Consider the following 21,138-nt stretch of genomic DNA (forward strand, 5'->3'; position numbering starts at 1 on the left):
TCTACCAGACCATCCTGAAAACCCATGGAATCAGCCTGAGATGCAGGAAGATACATCTGGATCTCTACAAACGAACATCTCCAGGGCTGAATATAGAGGTACAAAGTGGGGAGCCATGAATCTGAGCACAGATATCGGAAGATAAATGGAAGGGGGAGGGAGCCACTGTGGTCGGGCACTGGGAAGCAGTAGCCACTTGCACTGGGGAGCAGGCTGGACTCGCGGACCAACACCTGCGAGAAAGCAGACTGAGACGGTGAGCCTGGGAACACGCGTGTGACCAGAATGAAAATCGGAGCTCTGGAGCACTCACTGGAACCAGACTAAAACAGGGATCTTGGGGTCATGCACGGGCCAAACTGAACACCAGAACTCCAGAGCGCTCACTGGAACTGGACTGATACTGGGAGCTCGGAAGCACGTGCGCGACCAGACTGAAAACTGGCGCTCTGGAGCGCACAAGAACCACACTGAAATAGGGAGCTCCAGAGAGTGAACTGGAAACGGGGGTGGGGGGGACTGGCAGTGTTAGAAGCACAAAGGACAGAGATGTGTTGGCCCTGGAAGTGAGGGCTAGGAGAACGGCTGTGGGGTGCACAACCTGGGACACTGCAGGGTTTTTAGCAGCACATACAGAAACTGAGAGAGCTCAGTGGAAAGCGGACTGCGATCTCTATGTTCCGAGACACAAGCTAGGATTCAGCCACTGCTGCTCTGACTCTCAGAATTCTGAGTCACAGAAAACCACCAGGGAAAGCCCCAAGACAACAAAAGCCTGGAAATACAGGTTCACATTGTGCCCATCCCCATCCCCCCTTGCAGGGGACAGGGCAACTCTACCCAAACAGGGTTGCCTGAGTATCAGTGCGGCAGGACCCTCCCCCAGAAGACAGGCTGAAAAATCAAGAAGCCCACATCCCTAAGTCCCTATAAAACAAGTGAACACTGCCTGGGTCCTGGTCAATAATTTGGGCTCAGGGCATCCTTGAAAATTCTCTTGATCAGAATGATGAGGAGGAGGGGTGCCTGGGTAGTGCAGTCGTTATGCGTCTGCCTTCGGCTCAGGGCGTGATCCCGCTGTTCCGGGATCGAGTCCCACATTGGGCTCCTCCGCTGGGAGCCTGCTTCTTCCTCTCCCACTCCCCTCTGTGTTCCCTCTCTAGCTGGCTGTCTATCTCTGTCACATAAATAAATAAAATCTTAAAAAAAAATGACGAGGAGGAGAAATCTCCCCCAGCAAAGAAAAGATAATGAGTCTGTGGCTTCTGCCACAGAACTGATGGATATGGATATAACCAAATTAACAGAAATGGAGTTCAGAGTAACAATGGTCAAGATGATGTGTAGTATTGAAAAAATATATTAATGAAATTATTAACGAGAATATAGAATCTATAAGGTGGAAATGAGAGTGAATCTGGCAGAAATTAAAACTGCTATGAATCAAATGCAGTCTAAACTAGACCATCTAATGGCCAGGGTAAATGAGGCAGAAGAACGAATTAGTGAATTGGAGGATGGGATAGTAGAAGAGAAAGTTAAAACAGAAACTTGGCTTGAAAAAATCCAATCACAACAATGTAGATTACAGAAGATTACTGACTCAATATTCCAATGTCAGAATCGTCGGCATCCCCAAGGGGTTGGAGAAAGACAGCGGTCTAGAAGAGATATTTGAACAAATTGTAGCTGAGAACTTCCCTAATCTGGCAAAGGAAACAAGCATTCGTGTCCAAGAGGCAGAGAGGACCCCTCCCAAGGTCAGTGAGAATGGACTTACACCAAATCAAGTCATGGTGCAATTCACAAATATTAGATCCAAGGACACAGTCTTGAAAGCACTAAGGGGGAAGAATATCTTTATGAACAGAGGAAAAATATCAGAATAACGTCAGACCTGTCTACAGAGACCTGGCAGGTAGGAAGGGTTGGCAGGGTATTTTCAAAGCTCTGAGAAGAACATGCAGCCAAGGATACTTTATACAAAACCGCTGCCATTCAGAATTGGTGGAGAGATAAGTACCTTCCAGGATCGGCAGAAACTGAAGGACTCTGTAACCACCAAACCAGCCCTACGTGAGATATTAAGGGAGGGTTCTATAAAAGTAAAAAGGCCCCAAGAGTGATACAGAACAGAAATTTACAATCTATAGAAACAAAGACTTCACAGGCAACATGACATCATTAAAATCATCTCTCTCAATAATCATGTCAATGTGAGTGGCCTAAATTCTCCCATAAAACACCACAGGGTTGAAGATTGGATAAAAAGACACGACCCATCCATTTGCTGTCTACAAAAGACTCATCTTGAACCTAAATATACATCCAGACTGAAAGGGAAGGGATGAAAAACCATTTTTCATGCCAATGTACCTCAAAAGAATGATGGGATAGCAATTCTCACATCAGACAGATTAGATTCTAAAATAAGGCTGTTGTCAGAGGTACAGAAGGACACTATATTATTCTCAAAGGATGTATCCAACAAGTGGATATGACAATTATAAATATCTATGCCCCCAACAGGGGAGCAGCTAGTTACAGAAGCCAACTCTTAACCAGAATAAAGAGACATATAGATAATAATACATTAGTAGTAGGGGAACTCAACACTCCACTCTCAGCAATACACAGATCACCTAAGCAGAAAATCAACAAAGAAACAAGAGCTTTAAATGCCATACTAGAATAGATGGACCTCATAGATATATATATATATAGAACACTACAACCCAGAAAAACAGAATACTCATTCTTTTTGAATGCACATGGAACATTCTCCAGAATAGACCATATACTGGGTCACAAAACAAGTCTCAACCGATACCAAAAGATGGAAATTATTCCCTGCATTTCCTCAGACCACAATGCTTTGAAATTGGAACTCAATCACAAGGAAAAATTTAGAAGAAACTCAAACACTTGGAAACTAAGAACCATCCTGCTCAAGAATGATTGGGTAAACCAGGAAATTATAAATCAGTTTAAACAATTTTTGGAGACCAATGAAAATGAAAACACATCAATCCAAAACTTATGGGACACTGCAAAGGTGGTCCTGAGGAGAAAATACATAGCCATGCAAGCTTCACTCAAGAGAATAGAAAAATCTAAAATGCAGTTTTTAAATTCTCACTTCAAGAAGCTGGAACAGGAACAGAAGAACAGGACTAACCCACACACGAGAAGGCAGAGGAACAAGATTAGAGCAGAGATCAATGAAATAGAAACCAGGAGCACAGTAGAGCAGATCAACAGAACTAGAATCTGGATCTTTGAATGAATAAATAAGATCGATAAGCCACTGGCAAGAGTTATTCAAAGAATAGAGAGAGGACCCAAATTAATAAAATTATGAATTAAAGGGGAGAGATCACAACCAACACCAATGAAATAGGAAGGATCATTAGAAATTTTATCAACAGCTTTATGCCAATAAATTAAACAACCTGGAAGAAATAGATGAATTCCTGGAAACCTATAAACTACCAAGACTGAAACAGGAAGAAATTGATTTTTTAAACAGACCAAATAATTATGAAGAGATTGAAGGAGTGATCAAAAACCTCCTAAAAAACAAGAGTCCAGGGCCTGATGGATTCGCTGGGGAATTCTACCAAACATTCAAAGAAGAAATAAACCTAGTCTCCCGAAGCTGTTTCAAAGAATAGGAACAGAATGAAAACTACCAAACTCATTCTATGAAGCCAGTAATACCTTGATCCCCAAACCACGCAAAGACCCCATCAAAAAGGAGAATTATAGACCAATTTCCCTGATGAATACGGACCCCAAAATTCTCAAAAATATCCTAGCTAATAGGATCCAAAAGCACATTAAAAAGATTATCTATCATGAACAAGTGGGATTCATCCCTCTGATGCAGGCTTGGTTCAACATTCACAAATCGATCAGCTGATAGATCATATCAACAAGAAAAGAGTGAAGAAACACATGATCCTCTCAATTGATGCAGAAAAAGCATTTGACAAAATATAGCATCCTTTCCTGATTAAAACCCTTCAGAGTCTAGGGATAGAGATACATTCCCCAATTTCATAAAACCATCTATGAAAAGCCTACAACGAATATCATTCTCAATGCAGAAAAGCTAAAAGCCTTTCCCCTAAGATCAGGAACACGACAAGGATGCCCACTCTTGCCATTGTTATTCAACATAGCACTAGAAGTCTTTGCAACGGCAATCAGACAACAAAAAGTGATAAAAGGTATCCAAATCGACAAAGAAGTCAAACTGTCTCTCTTCACAAATGATATGATACTCTATATGGAAAACCCACAAGAATCCACCCCCAAACTACCAGAAGTTATAGAGCAATTCAGTAATGTGGCAGGTTACAAAATCAATGCTCAGAAATCAGTTGCATTTCTATACACGAACAATGAGACTGAAGAAAGAGATATTAGGGAATCCATTCCATTTACAATAGCACCAAAAGTCATACGCCATCTTGGAATTAACTTAACCAGAGATGTAACGGATCTATATTCTAGAAACTACAAATCACTCTTTAAAGACATTGAAGACACAGAAAGATGGAAAAATATTCTATGCTCATGGATCGGAAGAAGAAACATAGTTAAAATGTCTATGCTACCCAGAGCAATCTACACTTTCGATGCCATCTTGATCAAAACATCAATGACATTTTTCAAAGAACTGGAACAAACAGCCCTTAAATTTGTGTGGAACCAGAAAAGGCCCTGAATCGCCAAGGAATTGTTGAAAAGGAAAAATAAAGCTGAGGGCATCACATTGCCAGATTTTAAGCTATACTACAAAGCTGTGATCACCAAGACAACATGGTTCTGGCACAAAAACAGACACAAAGACCATGAAACAGAATAGAGAACCCAGAAATGGACCCTCGGCTCTTTGGGCAACTAATCTTTGACAAAGCAGGAAAAAACATCCAGTGGAAAAAAGACAGTCTCTTCAATAAATGGTGCTGGGAAAATTGGACAGCTACATGCAAAAGAATGAAACTTGAACACTCTCTCACACCATACACAAAGATAAACTCCAAATGGATGAAAGACCTCGATGTGAGACAGGAATCCATCAAAATCTTAGAGGAGAACATAGGCAACAACCTCTATGACATCGGCCACAGCAACCTTTTTCATGACACATCTCCAAAGGCAAGAGAAACAAAGAAAAAATGAACTTGTGGGACTTCATCAAAATAAAAAGTTTCTGCACAGCCAAGGGAACAGTCAAAAAAACTAAGAGGCAGCCCACAGAATGGGAGAAGATATTTGCAAATGACACTACAGATAACATATTAGTATCCAAGATCTACAAAGAACTTCTCAAACTCAATACACGGGAATCAAATAATCAAATCAAAAAATGGGCAGAACATATGAACCGACACTTTTCCAATGAAGACATAGAAATGGCTAACAGACACATGAAAAAAATGTTTAAAATCATTAGCCATCAGGGAAATTCAAATCAAAACCACCTTGAGATACCACCTTACGCCAGTTAGAATGGCAAAAATGGACAAGGCAGGAAACAACAAACGTTGGAGAGAATGTGGAGAATGGGGATCCCTCTTACACTGTTGGTGGGAATGCAAATTGGTACAGCCACTTTGGAAAACTGTTTGGAAGTCCCTTAAAAAGTTCAAAGTTGAACAACCCTATGTTCCAGCAATTGCAGTACTGGGTATTTACCCCATAGATACAGATGTAGTGAAGAGAAGGGCCATATGCACCCCAATGTGCATAGCGGCATTGTCCACAATAGCTAAATTGTGGAAGGAGCCGAGATGCCCTTCAACAGATGACTGGATTAAGAAGATGTGGTCTATATATATAATGGAATATTACTCAGCCATCAGTAACAACGATTAGCCAACATTTGCTGCACCATGGACTGTCCTGGAGGAAATTATGCTAAGCGAAATAAGTCAAGCAGAGAAAGACAATCATCTGGTTTCACTCATTTATGGAACATAAGAAATAGGAAGATCGGTAGGAGAAGTAAGGGAAGAATGAAGGCGGGGTAAACAGAAGGGGGAATGAACCATGAGAGACTGTGGACTCTGGGAAACAAACTGAGGGCTTCAGAGGGGAAGCGGTTGGGGGATTGGGATAGGCTGGTGATGGGTATTAAGGAGGGCACATATCGCGTTGTGCACTGGGTGTTATACGCACATAATGAATCATGGAACATTTCATCAAAAACTGGGGTTTTACTGTATGGTGTCTAATATAACAAAATAAAACTTATAAAAATAAATAAATAATTATGCAATTACTGTAAAAAATAAAACTATAGGACATGTATGAAAGAAATTGAAGATAATGCAATGAATTGGAAAAAACATTCCATGTGTATGGATTGGAAGAACAAATATTGTTAAAATATTTATACTACCCAAAGAAATGTACACACTTAGTGGAATCCATGTACCCAATACCACCAGCATTTTTCTTGTACTTAGAACAAGCAATCTAAATTTTGTATGGAACCAAAAACACTCCAAATCGTCAAAGCAATCTTTAAAAAGAAAAACAAATCTGAAGGCATCATAAGTTTGGACTTCAAGCTGTAGTACAAAGCTGTAGTCAACAAGACAGTATGGTACTGGCACAAAAACAGGCACATAGATCAAGGGAGCAGAATAGAAAACCTAGGAATGGACCCACAACTATACGGTCAACTACTGTTCTATAAAGCAGGAAATAATATCCAGTGGAAAAAGGATAGTTTCTTTCACAAATGTTGTTGGGAAAACTAGACAGCAACGTGCAGAAGAATGAAACTAGATCACTTTCTTGCACCATTCAAAATGGATAAAATACCTAAGTATGATACAGGAAACCATCAAAATTCTAGAGGAAAACACAGGCAGCAACAAGTTTGACCTTTTCTATAGCTACTTCTTTCCAGACACGACTCTGGAGTCAAGGGAAACAAAGTAAAAAGAAACTCATGACTTCACCAAGATAAACGTTTCTGCACAGCAAACAATTGACAAAAGTAAAAGGCAGCCTACAGAAAGGTAGAAGATATTTGTAAATGAAATATCTTATAAAGCATTAGTATCCAAAATCTATAAAGAAATTATCAAACTCAACACCCAAAAAACAAATAATCCACTTAAGAAATGGCCAGGAGACATGAATAACATTTTTCCAAAGAAGACATCCAGATGGCCAATAGACACGTGACAAAATGCCCAACATTACTCATCATCAGGGAAATACAAATAAAAACCATGATATCACCTGAAAACTGTCAGAGTGGCTAAAATTAACAACACAGGAAACAACAGATGTTGGTGAGGGTGTGGACAAAGGGGAACCCTCTTATATTGTTGGTGGGAATCCAAACTAATTCAGCCACAATGGAGAACAGTATGGAGGTTCCTCAAAAAGTTAAAAATAGAACTGCTATATGCCAGCAATTGCACTACTGGGTATTTACCCAAAGGATACAAAAATATCAATTCAAATTGTCAAATGTACCCTGATCTTTATAGCAGCATTATCAATAATATTCAATATATAGAAGGAGCTAAAATCTCCATCAACTAATGAATGAATAAAGAAGATGTAGTATATGTGTGTGTGTGTGTGTGTGTATAGCTAGAGTGTAGTATGCTAAGAGATATAAGTCAGTCGGAGAAAGACAAATAACATGATTTCACTCATTTGTGGAATTTAAGAAACAAAACAGAAGTACATAAGTGAAGAGAAAAAAAAAGAGAGGGAAGCAAAGCATAAGAGACTCAACTGTACAGAAAAAAACTGAGGACTGATGGAGGGGAGATGAGTAGGGGATGGACCAAGTGGGTGATGGATATTTAGGGGGACGCTTATGTTGAGCACTGGGCTTATATGTGAGTCATGAATCACTAAATTCTATTCCTGAGACCAATATCACAGTATATGTTAAATCAATAGAATTTACATAAAATTTTGAAAAAGAAAAAAAATCAACAAAATGTCCTTGAACTGGGGGAGGAGGGAAGATGGAGGAAGAGTAGGGAATCATCATTTCATCTGGTCCCTTGAATTCAGCCAGATATATATCAAATCATTCGGAACACCTGTGAATTCAACCTGAGATTTAAGAAGAGAATTGCTGCAATATGACAAATAGAAAAGCTACCACTTCATGCAATATAGGAGGTGTGGAGAACTGAATGAGAGGGGATATATCCCAATATAAACCTCAGGAGGAAGTAGCCTCAGTAAGCTGGCTTCCAGAAAGTGACATATCAACAGAGTGCAAAATCAGAACTTTTAGAAGTCTGCTCCTGTGAGGGACATTCCTGCCTGAGATGTGCTCAGGTGGTGAAGCAGGGCAGAATCCTAGGTGGAACAGTGTGATCTCAGGATCCCTGGGGTAACAGAAAGAATGGGGATGACTGAGTGTGGTAGAGATCCCAGAATTGAAGCAGGGAAGCCGGCTACAATTAGTGAGCCCTGGAGTGGGCTCTCAGCTAGGTTTTGCCATAAACCACTAGCCATGGCAAGATCTGGGGACCACTCTCCAAGTGGGGGCCCAGCAAGTGGACAGCCCTCCTCCTTCCCCTGGGAGGAGAAGTACGTGTGTGCACAGGATAAAGCAGGGGAGCAGGGGCCCAGCAAACAGCAGACCTGCTGTGAGACCCCTGCCCTCCCTCTGGGAGTATTGGTGCAGGTGTGTATATCAAGAGTCTGCAGAATTTGGTGCACACGAAGTGGCTGATTGCTTCTCCCTGAGGGTGCACTGAATAGTGGGGGCCTCCATCCTTCAGCTCCGGTACTGGTGATCAGGGTGCCACCATTTTTATTTATTTTTTCATCCTCTAAAGCAGCACAGAAAGACTTCAGGGAATAAAGGCCTTGTAGAGCAACCCAAAGCAGCTTACACTGAGTCCTGCCCCATGGCAAGGGGAGATGGAACTCTGCCCAGAGAAAGACACCTGAGAGACAGTGCAACAAGCCCCTACCCCAGAAGACCAGTAGGAACATCAGGCGAATACCAAGTTTATGGGTCACACAGAACTGAGAACCTCCTGTGCTAAGGGTAAATAGTATATAGAATTTGAAGTTTTTTCTCATGATTCTTTAGTCTTTCGTTTTAAAATTTTTTCTTTTTTTCTTGTTTTCCTTTTCAACTAGTTTATTTTATCAAATCTTTTATTCAGTCTTTTTTTAATTTTCATTTTTCCATTTCTATTTTATAGATATGTTCTATTTTATAGATATTTTTGGCTTCCTTTCACTGTATTCAATTTATATATAAGTCTTTATTTTCTTACAATTTTGGGATCAAGTGTCTGTTAGATTATAGTCTCTCCATCCCCCCTCCCTGGTTTTTTGTTTTTTGTGGGGTTTTTTGCTTTTTGTTTTTTGTTTTGTTTTGGTTTGGTTTTGGTTTCTGATCTCTTCTATTTGTCTAGTGTATAATTTACTGGGGTCATGGTTGATATTTTTTATTTTGTTCTCTCATTCATCTACTTTTCTCTGGACAAAATTACCAGTACGAGAAATTCACAACAAAAGAAAGAATCAGAGGTAATATTATCTGCCATAGATTTAATCAATATTGGTAAAAGTAAAATGTCAGACAGAGAATTCAGAATAATGATTACAAAGTTACCAGCTGAACTTGAAAAAATCATAGACATTAGAGAATCCCTTAGTGCAGAAATAAAATCTAACCAGGCTGAAATTAAAAACACTTGACCTGAGATGCAGTCTAAAATGGATGCTCTGATGGCTAGGATAAGTGAGGCAGAAGAGAGAGTCAGTGACATAGAAGACAAGTTGATGGAAAGGAAAGAAGGTGAGGAAAAGTGAGAAAAACAACTAATGGATCAGGAGGGGAGGTTTTGAGAAATCAGTGATACATAAAATGAAACAATATTAGAATTATTGGGGTACCAGAGGAAAAAGAAAGAGAGAGAGGGACAGAAGGTATATTTCAAGTAATCATAGCTGAGAACTTCCCCAAACTGGGGAAGGAAAGAGGCATTCAAGTCCAAAAGGCACAGAGAGGTCCCCTCAAAATCAATAAAAATAGACCAACACCACAACATATAATAATGAAGCTTGCAAATTTCAGAGATAAAGAGCAAATCGTGAAAGCAGCTTTAGACAAGAGTTCCTTAAGGTACAAAGGTAGAAATATTAGACTAGCAGCAGACCTATCCACAGAGACCTGGAAGGCCAGGAAGGGTTGGCATCATATATTCAGGCTCCTAAATGAAAAAATCATGCAGCCAAGAATACTTTATCCAACAAGTCTGTCATGCAGAATGGAAGGAGAGATAAAGAGATTCCAGGAAATCCATAAACTGAAAGAATTTGTGATCACTAAACAAGCCCTGCAATAAATATTAAAAGGGATCTTGTAAGCAAACAGTTAGCCCAAAAGTAACTTGACCAGAAAGGAACAGAGACAATCTACAGAAATAGGGACTTTACATGAAATCCAATGGCACTAAATTCATATATTTCAATAGCTACTCTGAATGTAAATGGGCTAAATGCTCCAATCAAAACACACAGGGTATCAGATTGGATAAAAAAGCAAGACCCATCCATACGCTGCCTAAAAAGACTCATTTTTGACCTTTAGACACCTCCAGATTAAAAGTGAGGGGATGTTAGTGAACATCAGAAAAAGCTGGGGTAGCAATCCTTATATCAGACATTTAGAATTTAAACCAAAGACTGTAGTAAGTGATGAAGAGGGATACTATATCATACTTAAAAGGTCTATCCAACAAGAAGATCTAACAATTATAAATTTTTATGCTCCTAACTTGGGAGAAGCCAATTATATAAACCAATTAATAACCAAATTAAAGAAACACATTGATAATAATACAATAAAATTAGGTGACTTTAGCACCCCACTCACAGCAATGGACAAATCATCGAAAGAGAAGATCAACAAGGAAACAAGGGCTTTGAATGACACACTGGACCAGATGGACTTCAAAGATATATACAGAGCATTCCATCCTAAAGTAAAAGAACACACATTCTTCTTGAATGCACACATAACATTCTCCAAAAGAGATCACATGCTGGGTAAAAAATAAGATCTCAAACAGTACCAAAAATTGGGATTATTCTCTGCATATTTTCAGAATGCAATTCTTTGAAACATGAACTCAATCACAAGAAGGAATTTGGAAGGAACGCAAATACTTGGAGGATAATGAGCACCCTTACTAAAGAATGAATCAGTCAACTAGGAAATTAAAGAGGAATTTTAAAAATTCATGGAAACAAATGAAAATGAAAACACAACTGTTCAAAACCTTTGGGATGCAGCAAAGGCAGTCTTAAAAGGAAGTACTTAGCAACACAAGCCTTTCTCAAGAAATTAGAAAAGTCTGAAGTACACAAGATAACCTTACACATAAATGACCTGGAAAAAGAACAGCAAATAGAAGCTATACCGAGCATGAGATGAGAAATAATAAATAATAGAGCAGAAATCAGTGAAATAGAAACCAAAAGAATGGTAGGAAATGTCAATGAAACTAGAAGCTGGTTCTTTGAAGGAATTAATAAGATTGATAAACCCCTCCAGACCTATCAAAAAGAAAAAAGAAAGGTCCCAAATTAATAAAATCATGAATGAAAGAGGAGAGATCACGACCAACACCAAGATAATACAAACAATCTTAAGACCGTATTATGAGCAACCAAATGTCAACAAATTAGGCATCTGGAAGAAATGGATGCATTCCTAGAAATGTGTAAGTAACCAAAACTAAAACAGTAAGAAATAGAAAACCTGAGCATACCCATAAACAACAAAGCAATTGAAACAGTAATTAAAAATCTCCCAACAAACGGGAGAATTCTACCAAAATTTAAGAATTAATACTTATTCTTCAGAAGCTGTTTCAAAAAATAGAAATGGAGGGAAAATTCCAAACCCATTCTATGAGGTCAGCATTATGTTGATCCAAAAACCAAAGACCCCACCAAAAAGGAGAATTACAGACCAATACCCTTGTTGAACATGGATGCCAAAATACTCAACAAGATTCTAGCCAATAGGATCCAACAGTACATTAAAAGGATTATTCACCACGACCAGGTGGGATTTATTCCTGGGATGCAATGGTAGTTCGACAATGACAAACCAATCAATGTGATACATCACATTAATAAAAGAAAGGACAACAACCATATGATCCTCTCAATTGATGCAGAAAAAGCATTTGAGAAAATACAGCATCCTTCATTGATTAAAACTCTCCACAGTGTAGGTATAGAAGGAACATATGTCAATATCACAAAAGCCATCTATGAAAAACCCACAGCAAATATCATTCTCTGTTTCCCCCTAAGGCCAGGAACATGATGACAGTGATGCCCAGTCTCACCATTGTTGTTCAACATCATACTAGAAGTCCTAACCACAGCAATCAGACAACAAAAAGAAATAAAAGGCATTCATATTAACAAAGAGGAAGTCAAACTCTCACTCTTTGCCGATGACATGATACTTTCTGTGGAAAACCCAAAAGACTCCACCCAAAGTTGCTAGAACTCATACAGGAATTCAGCAATGTGGCAGTATATAAAATCAATGCACAGAAATCAGTTGCATTTCTATACACTAAAAATGAGACTGAAGAAAGAGAAATTAAGGAATTGATCCCATTTACAATTGCACTAAAAACCATAAGATACCTAGGAATAAACCTAACCAAAGAGGTAAATGATCTGTACTTAAAAAACTACAGAAAACTTATGAAAAGAATTAAGGAAGACACAGAGAAATGGAAAAACATTCCATGCTCATGGGTTAAAAGAATAAATATTATTAATATGTCCATTCTACCCAGAGCAATCTACACATCCAGTACAATCCCTATCAAAATACAACCATCATTTTTCACAGAGCTTTAACAAATGATCCTAAAATTTATATGGAAGCACAAATAAAAGCCAAATGCCAGAGGAATGTTGAAAAAGATAACCAAACCTGGTGGCATCACAATGCAGGACTTCAAGCTGTATTACAAAGCTGCAATCATGAAGCCAGTATGGTATTGGCACAAGAACACACACATAGATCAATGGAACAGAATAGAGAATCCAGAAATGGACCCTCAACTCTGTGGTCAACTACTCTTCTACAAAGCAGGAAAGAATATCCAGTAGAAAAAGGATAGTCTCTTCCACTAACCATGTTGGGAAGACTAGACAGTCACATGCAGAAGAATGAAACTGGATCAGTTCCTTAAACCATACACAAACATTGGCTCAAAATGGATGAAAGATGTAAGTATGAGACAGGAATCCATCAATATCCTAGAAGAGAACAGGCCACATCAACTTCTTGCTAGACACATCTCCAAAGGCAAGGGAAATGAAAGGAAAAATGAGCTATTGGGACATCATCAAGATAAAAAGCCTTTGCACAGCAAAGGAAACAGTCAACAAAACTAAAAGGCGACCTCTGGAATAGGAGAAGATATTTGCAAATGGAATATCAGATAAAGGGCTAGTATTCAAGATCTATAAAGTACTTATCAAATTCAACACCCAAAAACCAAATAATCCCATCAAGAAATGGGCAGAAGACCTTACAGACATTTCTCCAAAAAAGACATACAAATGGCCAACAGACTCATGAAGAAATGCTCAGCATCATTTGCCATTAGGGAAATACAAATCAAAACCACAATGAGATACTATCTCACACCAGTCAGAATGGGTAAAATTAACAAGTCAGAAAAAGATGAGGATGCAGAGAAAGGGAAACCCTCTTACACTTTTGGTGGGAATGCGAGATGGTGCAGCCACTCTGGAAAACAGTATCGAGGTTTCTCAAGAAGTTCAACATAGAGCTACCCTACAACCCAGCAATTGCACTACTAGGTATTTACCCCAAAGATACAAATGTAGTGATCTGGAAGGGCATCTGCACCCCAATGTTTATAGCAGCAATGTCTACAATAGCCAAATTGTGGAAAGAGCTGAGATGTCCATTGAGAGATGAATGGATAAAGAAGATGAAAGGTAAAGATAAAGAATGGATATACATATATATACTATATGTATATATATTATATATACATAATATACATACATATATACATGTATATATACACAATATATATACACATAATATACAATATATACAAAATAGTGAAATTAGAAACTTGTGATTTAGAACACAAATGTAACACATTTTGAATTTATTCTAAATGTTTAGAGCTGGCAGGATGCCTGGGTGGGTCAGCCGGTAAAGTGCCTGCCTTCAGCTCAGGTCATGATCCAAGGGTCCTGTGATAGTGTCCCCATAAGGCTCCTTGCTCAGCAGGGAGCCTGCTTCTCCCTCTGCCTGTGCTCTCTCTCTCTTTCTCTCTCTGTCAAATAAATAAATTTAAAAATCTTTTTAAAAATTTTTAAAAAACAAATGTTTAGAACTGGCATCCTAAAACACTACTAAATAAATGTAATAAATCATTTTGTTTTCATATATTTTGGTGACTTAGGAGAACACACATGAGGAAACAAAAAAAGACATAAAGATAAATTATCAATACAATTTTTACTTTATTTAGGTTTAAAAGCAACCAACGAATTGTAGATAAAAAAGTACTTAAACCAGGACTGTTATAGGTAGAGGAAAGTGTTTATTAGTATTACAAACGTGGGAGTGCCATAGCGGCCTTGTCTTTTGTACTCATTTTTACTCTAACTGTAGCATGAAAATTACTCTTTCTTATGAAACAGCTGAGATACATAAGCAGCTTCTACTTCTGTAACTATTCAGACCACAGAGGCAGCAGTTGGAAAATTAGAAAATAGAAGCATCCATCAAATTCGGGGAGAATTCATTTGGGAGAAATAGGAAACAGGAAACAGGCATTTACCCCAACACTCTGAATGAAAACTACACTCTATATATTGTTCCTGAGACCTGTGTGAACTTTGAGGAATTGCTAATGGGCACAGTATTTTCTACAACTGGGCATAAGGGCCCAGCAGAATGATGTGGCATAAGTACAACCTGAAAATCTGAAGAATTAACAGAAACTAGATAAATTGGAATTTGTACCAGATGAGATAATTCCCTTAGCTGGATTAGAGTATGCTTTTCACCAATTTTTAGTGAGAAATGATTAACAGTTTAAAATTAGAACATTAGAACAATTCAATATCAGAACATAAAACAATGAATAATAATACATTGCATGTTATAGCACTGCATGTAATTTATCTCATTTTTTTCTGCGTTTTACTATCAGCATAATGGAAAAACCAGATTACACCTTCACCACTTTGCTTAGAAATTTCCTTAGCTAAGCATCTGAGTTTATCACTTACAAGTTCTACTTTACACAGAACATGGCCATGTTGCTTTCCATTAGTATACCCAAAACAACAAACCATTTTATAACAAGGATCTCTCCTTTCCTCTAGCTCCCAATAACATGATTCTAATTTGTGACTGTGACCTCACCAGAAGCATCATTATTGTTCATATTTCTATTAACATTATATTCATGATGATATATGTATTTTCTAAGATGATAAAAACTTTCTCAAAAGTTCTCTTTTCTTTCTGGACTATTAGCAGAATCACTTTTTTAAAAGTTTTTATTTAATTTTAGTTAGTTAACATACAGTGCACTATTAGTTTCAGGTGTACAATATAGTGATTCAACAATTCCATATAACACCCAGTGCTCATCACAAGTGCACTCCTTAATCCCCATCACCTATTTGACCCATCCCTCCACCTACCTCCCCTCTGGTAATCATCAGTTTGCTCTCTACTGTTAAGAGTCTCTTTCCTTGTTTGCCTCTCGCCATCCCACCCCACCCTGCCCTTTGCTCATCTGTATTTGTTTGCTAAGTCTGCCATAATAAGGTATCACAAACTAGTAGCTTAAACAACAGAAACCTATTTTTTCACAATTCTGGAGTTTAGACATTTGAGACTGGTATGTTAGCAGTGTTTCTTCTGATGACTACTTATTTTATTTGTAGATGGCTGCATTCTCCCTATATCCTCACATAGTCTTCTCTCTACTGTGTTTGTTCAAATTACCTCTTTTTACCAAGACACAACTCATATTGGATTAGGGATCACCCTAATGACCTCTTTTAGCTTAATTACCACTTTAAAGACCTTGTCTTCAAATAGTCAATTTCAGTCCAGCACACATAGATATATTAGATAATTAAGTCACAAGAGGGAAAAAAAATTTTCACACTAAAAGCTACTTTTTAAATATACCTGCAAATGGTTTTGTTATTGATTCCCCCTTTTCAAAGGTGAATTGTGTTCCTCAAAATTTTTATTTTGAAATTCTAACACCTAGTACCTCAGAATATGGTTGAATTTGGTGATAAAATTAATGATAGGTCATTAGGGTGGGCCTTAAATCAATATGACTGTTGTCTTTTTAAGAAGAGGAAATTTTAGCTATTGTGGAATGTTCACAATGGCCAATATGTGGAAAGAGCCCAAATGTCCATCAGCAGATGAGTATATAATATAATATATGATGGTATATTACTCAGCCATCAAAAATTTGAAATCTTACCATTTGCAATGACATGAATGGGACTAGAGGGTATTATGCTAAGTGAAATAAGTCAATCAGAGAAATAAAATTATCATATGATTTCACTCATATGTGGAATTTAAGAAAAAAAACAGATGAACATAGGAGAAGGGACAGAAAATAAAATAAGATGAAATCAGAGAGGGAGACAAATCATAAGAGACTCTCAACTGTCAGAAACAAACAGGGTTGCTGGAGGGAAGGTGAGTGGGCGGGATGGGGTAATTGGGTGATGTGCATTAAGGAGAGCACTTGATGTAATGAGCACTGAGTGTTATATGCAACTGATGAATCACTAAACTCTACCTCTGAAACTAATAATACACTATGTGTTAATTAATTGATTTTAAATAAAATTTTCAAAAAAGAAGAGGAAATTTTAACATCGACATGCATAGACAGAAGACCATGTGAAGACACAGGGAGAAGGCAATCTTCTACAAAAAGAGAGATTTCAAAAGAAACAAATCCTCATGACAACTTGATCATTCCTAGCCTCCAGGGCATGAGAAAGTAAAATTCTTTTGTTGAAGCCACACAATCTATGGTACTTTATTATAGTAGCTCATCATTTCAAATGGCAAAATTTAATTATTTTTATGGATGAGTAATATTCCATTGTATATATACACCACTTCTTCACCCATTCCTCAGTTGATGGACATTTGGGCTGGTTCCATAATTTGGCTACTGTGTATAATGCTGTTGTAAACATCACACTGCATGCATCCTTTCAAACTAGTATTTTTGAATCTTTTGGGCAAATACCTAGTGATGCAATTGCTGGGTTGTAAGGTAGCGCTATTTTTAACTTTTTGAGGAATCTCTATCCTGTTTTCCAGAATGACTGTACCTGTTTGCATTCCCACTAACAGTGTAAGAGTGTTCTCCCTTCTCCACATTCTCACTAATACCTGTTTTTTCTGTGTTGTTAATTTTAGCCATTCTGACAGATGTGAGGTGATATCTCATTGTAGTTTTGATTTGTATTTCCCTGTTGAGGAGTGATGTTCAGCATCTTTTCATGTGTCTGTTGAGAATCCAGATGTCTTCTTTGGAAAAATGTCTATTCATGTCTTCTGCCTTTTTTTAAACTGGATATGTGCTGGATACTAATCCTTTATCAGATATGTCATCTGCAAAGGTCTTCTCCCATTCCATAGCCTGCCTTTTAGTTTTGTTGATTGTTTCCTTGGCTGTGCAGAAGATTTTATTATGATGGAGTCCCAATAGTTCATTTTTGCTTTTGTTTCCCTTGTCTCAGGAATATATCTAGGAAGACATTTCTACTGCCTTTGTCAAAGAGGTTATGGACTGCATTCTTCTCTAGGATTTTTACAGTTTCCTGACTCACACTTAGGTCTTTCATTTATTTGAATTTATTTTTGTGTATGGTGTAAGAAAGTGGTCCAGTTTCATTCTTTTGCATGTAGCTGTCCAGTTTTCCCAGCACCATTTGTAGAAAAGACTGTCTTTTTTACATTGGATATTCTTTCCTACTTTGTCCAAGATTAATTGACCAACTAGTTGTGGATTCATTTCTGGGTTTTCTATTCTGTTCCATTGTTCTATGTGTTTATTTTTGTGTCAGCACCATACTGTCTTGATCACTACAGCTTTGTAGGATAACTTGAAGTCTGGAATTGGGATGCCTCCAGCTTTGCTTTCCTTTTTCAGCATTGGTGGTATAGTGGTGAGCATAGCTGCCTTCCTTTTCCAAGATTGCTTTGGCTATTCAGGGTCTTGTGTGGTTCCATACAAATTTTAGGTTTGTTTGTTCTATCTGTGAAAAAATGCTGGCCGTATTTTGGGGGGGAATGCATTAAATGTGTAGGTTGCTTTAGGTAATATAGAGATTTTAACAATATTTGTTCTTCTAACCCATGAGCATGTAATCTTTTTCCATTTTGTGTGTGTGTGTGTCATCTTCAATTTCTTTTATCAGTGTTTTATAGTTTTCAGAGTACAGATTTTTTTTACCTCAGTTAGCTTTATTCCTAGATATCTTATGGTTTTTGGTGCACTTGTAAATAGGATCTACTCCTTGATTTCTCTTTCTGCTGCTTCATTATTAGTGTAGAGAAATGCAATAGATTTCTGTACCTTATATTGTATCCTGTGACATTACTGAATTTCTTTTTTTTTTTTTAAGATTTTATTCATTTGACAGAGATAGAGACAGCTAGCGAGAGAGGGAACACAAGCAGGGGGAGTGGGAGAGGAAGAAGCAGGACGCCGGGATCACGCCCTGAGCCGAAGGCCGAACCCATAACGCCGGGATCACGCCCTGAGCCGAAGGCAGACGCTTAACCGCTGTGCCACCCAGGCGCCCCGACATTACTGAATTTCTGTATCAGTTCTAGCAAATTTCTGGTGGAGTTTTTCAGGTTATCTGGATAGAATATCATGTCATCTGCAAATAGTGAAATTTTGACTTCTTCCTTGCCAATTTGGATGCCTTGTATTTCATTGTGTTGTCTGCATGTTATGACTAGGACTTTCAGTACTATGTTAAATAACAATGGTGAGAATGGACATCCCTGTCTTATTCCTGAACATAAAGCAAAAAAGCTCTCAGATTTTGTGCATAGAAGATGGCATTAGCTGTCAGATTTTTGTATCTGGCCTGTATTATTTTGAGGTATGTTCCCTCTATCCCTACTTTGTTGAGGTTTTTTGTTTTTTGATTTTAAAGATTTTATTTATTTATTTGACAGAGAGAGAGAGCCAGAGAGAGAGGGAACACAAGCAGGGGGAGTGGGAGAGGAATAATCAGGCTTCCAGCAGAGGAGTCTGATATGGGGCTCGATGCCAGGACCCTGGGATCACGCCCTGAGCCGAAGGCAGACACTTAACGAATGAGCCACCCAGGCACCACGAGTTTTTTTTATTTTTGTAACAAGAAGAGATGCTGTACTTTGTCAAATGTGTTTTCTGAACCCATTAAAAGGATTATATGGTGCTTATCCTTCCTTTTACTAATGTGGTGTATGAGGTTGATCAGCTTGCAAATATTGAACTTGAAGCACCAGGACATATCACACTTAATCATGGTGAATGATTATCTTAATGTGCTGTTTCCCAGTTTTTTTTGTTTTTGTTTTTGTTTTTTTAGAATTTTTGCATCCATCAGGGATAACAGCCTGTTGTTTAATTTTTAGTGGAATCTTTATCTGGTTTTGGTATCAAGATAATGCTGGCCTCATAGAATGAATGTGGAAGTTTTCTTTCCATTTCTATTTTATTGGAATACTTTGAAAAGAGTAGGTATTAGTACTATGCTGAATAATAATGGGGAGAGCGGGCATCCTTGTCGTGTTCCTGATATTTAGGGAAAGGCTTCCAGCTTTTCCCCATTGAAAATGATATTTGTTGTAAGCTTATCTGCAAAAGAATGAAACTTGACCACTCTCTCACACCATACACAAAGATAAACTCCAAATGGATGAAAGACCTCAATGTGAGACAGGAATCCATCAAAATCCTAGAGGAGGCCATAGGCAGCAACCTCTACGACATCGGCCAAAGCAACCTTTTTCATGGCATATCTCCAAAGGCAAGAGAAACAAAAGAAAAAATGAACTTGTGGGACTTCATCAAGATAAAAACCTTCTGCACAGCCAAGGAAACAGTCAAAAAAAACTAAGAGGCAGCCCACAGAATGGGAGAAGATATTTGCAAATGACACTAGAGGTAGGACTGGTATCCAAGATCTACAAAGAACTTCTCAAACTCAATACACAAGAAACAAATAAACAAATCATAAAATGGGCAGAAGATATGAACAGACACTTTTCCAATGAAGACATACAAATGGCTAACAGACACATGAAAATGTGTTCAAAATCATTAGCCATCAGGGAAATTCAAATCAAAACCACACTAAGATACCACCTTATGCCAGTTAGAATGGCAAAAATTGACAAGGCAAGAGACAACAATAGTTGGAGAGGATGTGGAGAAAGGGGATCCCTCTTACACTCTTGGTGGGAATGCAAGTTGGTATAGCCACTCTGGAAAACAGTGTGGAGGTCCCTTAAAAAGTTAAAAATTGAGCTACCTTATGATCCAGACGTTGCACTACTGGGTATATACCCTAAAGATGCAGACGTAGTGAAGAGAAGGGCCATATGCACCCCAATGTTCATAGCAGCATTGTCCACAATAGCTAAATTGTGGAAGGAGCCTAGATGCCCTCCAACAGATGACTGGATTAAGAAGATGCAGTCCATATATACAATGGAATGTTACTCAGCTATCAAAAAGAATGATTTCTCAACATTTGCTGCAACATGGACAGCACTGGAGGAGATAATGCTAAGTTAAATAAGTCAAGCAGAAAAAGACAATTATCATATGGTTTCACTCATTTATGGAACATAAGAGGTAGGAAAATAGGTAGGAGAAGAAAGGGATAAAGAAAGGGGGGTAATCAGAAGGCAGAATGAAGCATGAGAGACTATGGACTCTGGGAAACAAACTGAGGGCTTCAGAGGGGAGGGGGGGGAATGAGATAGGCTGGTGATGGGTATTAAGGAGGTCATGTATT

General features: G+C 38.2%; 1 protein-coding gene across 1 annotated transcript in view; it reads left to right on the forward strand.

Annotated features, from left to right (window-relative positions):
• Window positions 1-8,401: 8,401 nt before the first annotated feature.
• TGIF2LX (TGFB induced factor homeobox 2 like X-linked) overlaps window positions 8,402-21,138 on the forward strand; it is a 44,689-nt gene continuing 31,952 nt past the window's right edge. The window contains exon 1 of the mRNA XM_034649031.1: window positions 8,402-8,686. Coding sequence (XP_034504922.1) covers window positions 8,402-8,686 — 285 coding nt within the window. The remainder of the gene's footprint in view (window positions 8,687-21,138) is intronic.

Source organism: Ailuropoda melanoleuca, chromosome X (genome assembly GCF_002007445.2).
Source record: "Ailuropoda melanoleuca isolate Jingjing chromosome X, ASM200744v2, whole genome shotgun sequence".
NCBI classification, from domain to species: Eukaryota; Metazoa; Chordata; class Mammalia; order Carnivora; family Ursidae; genus Ailuropoda; species Ailuropoda melanoleuca.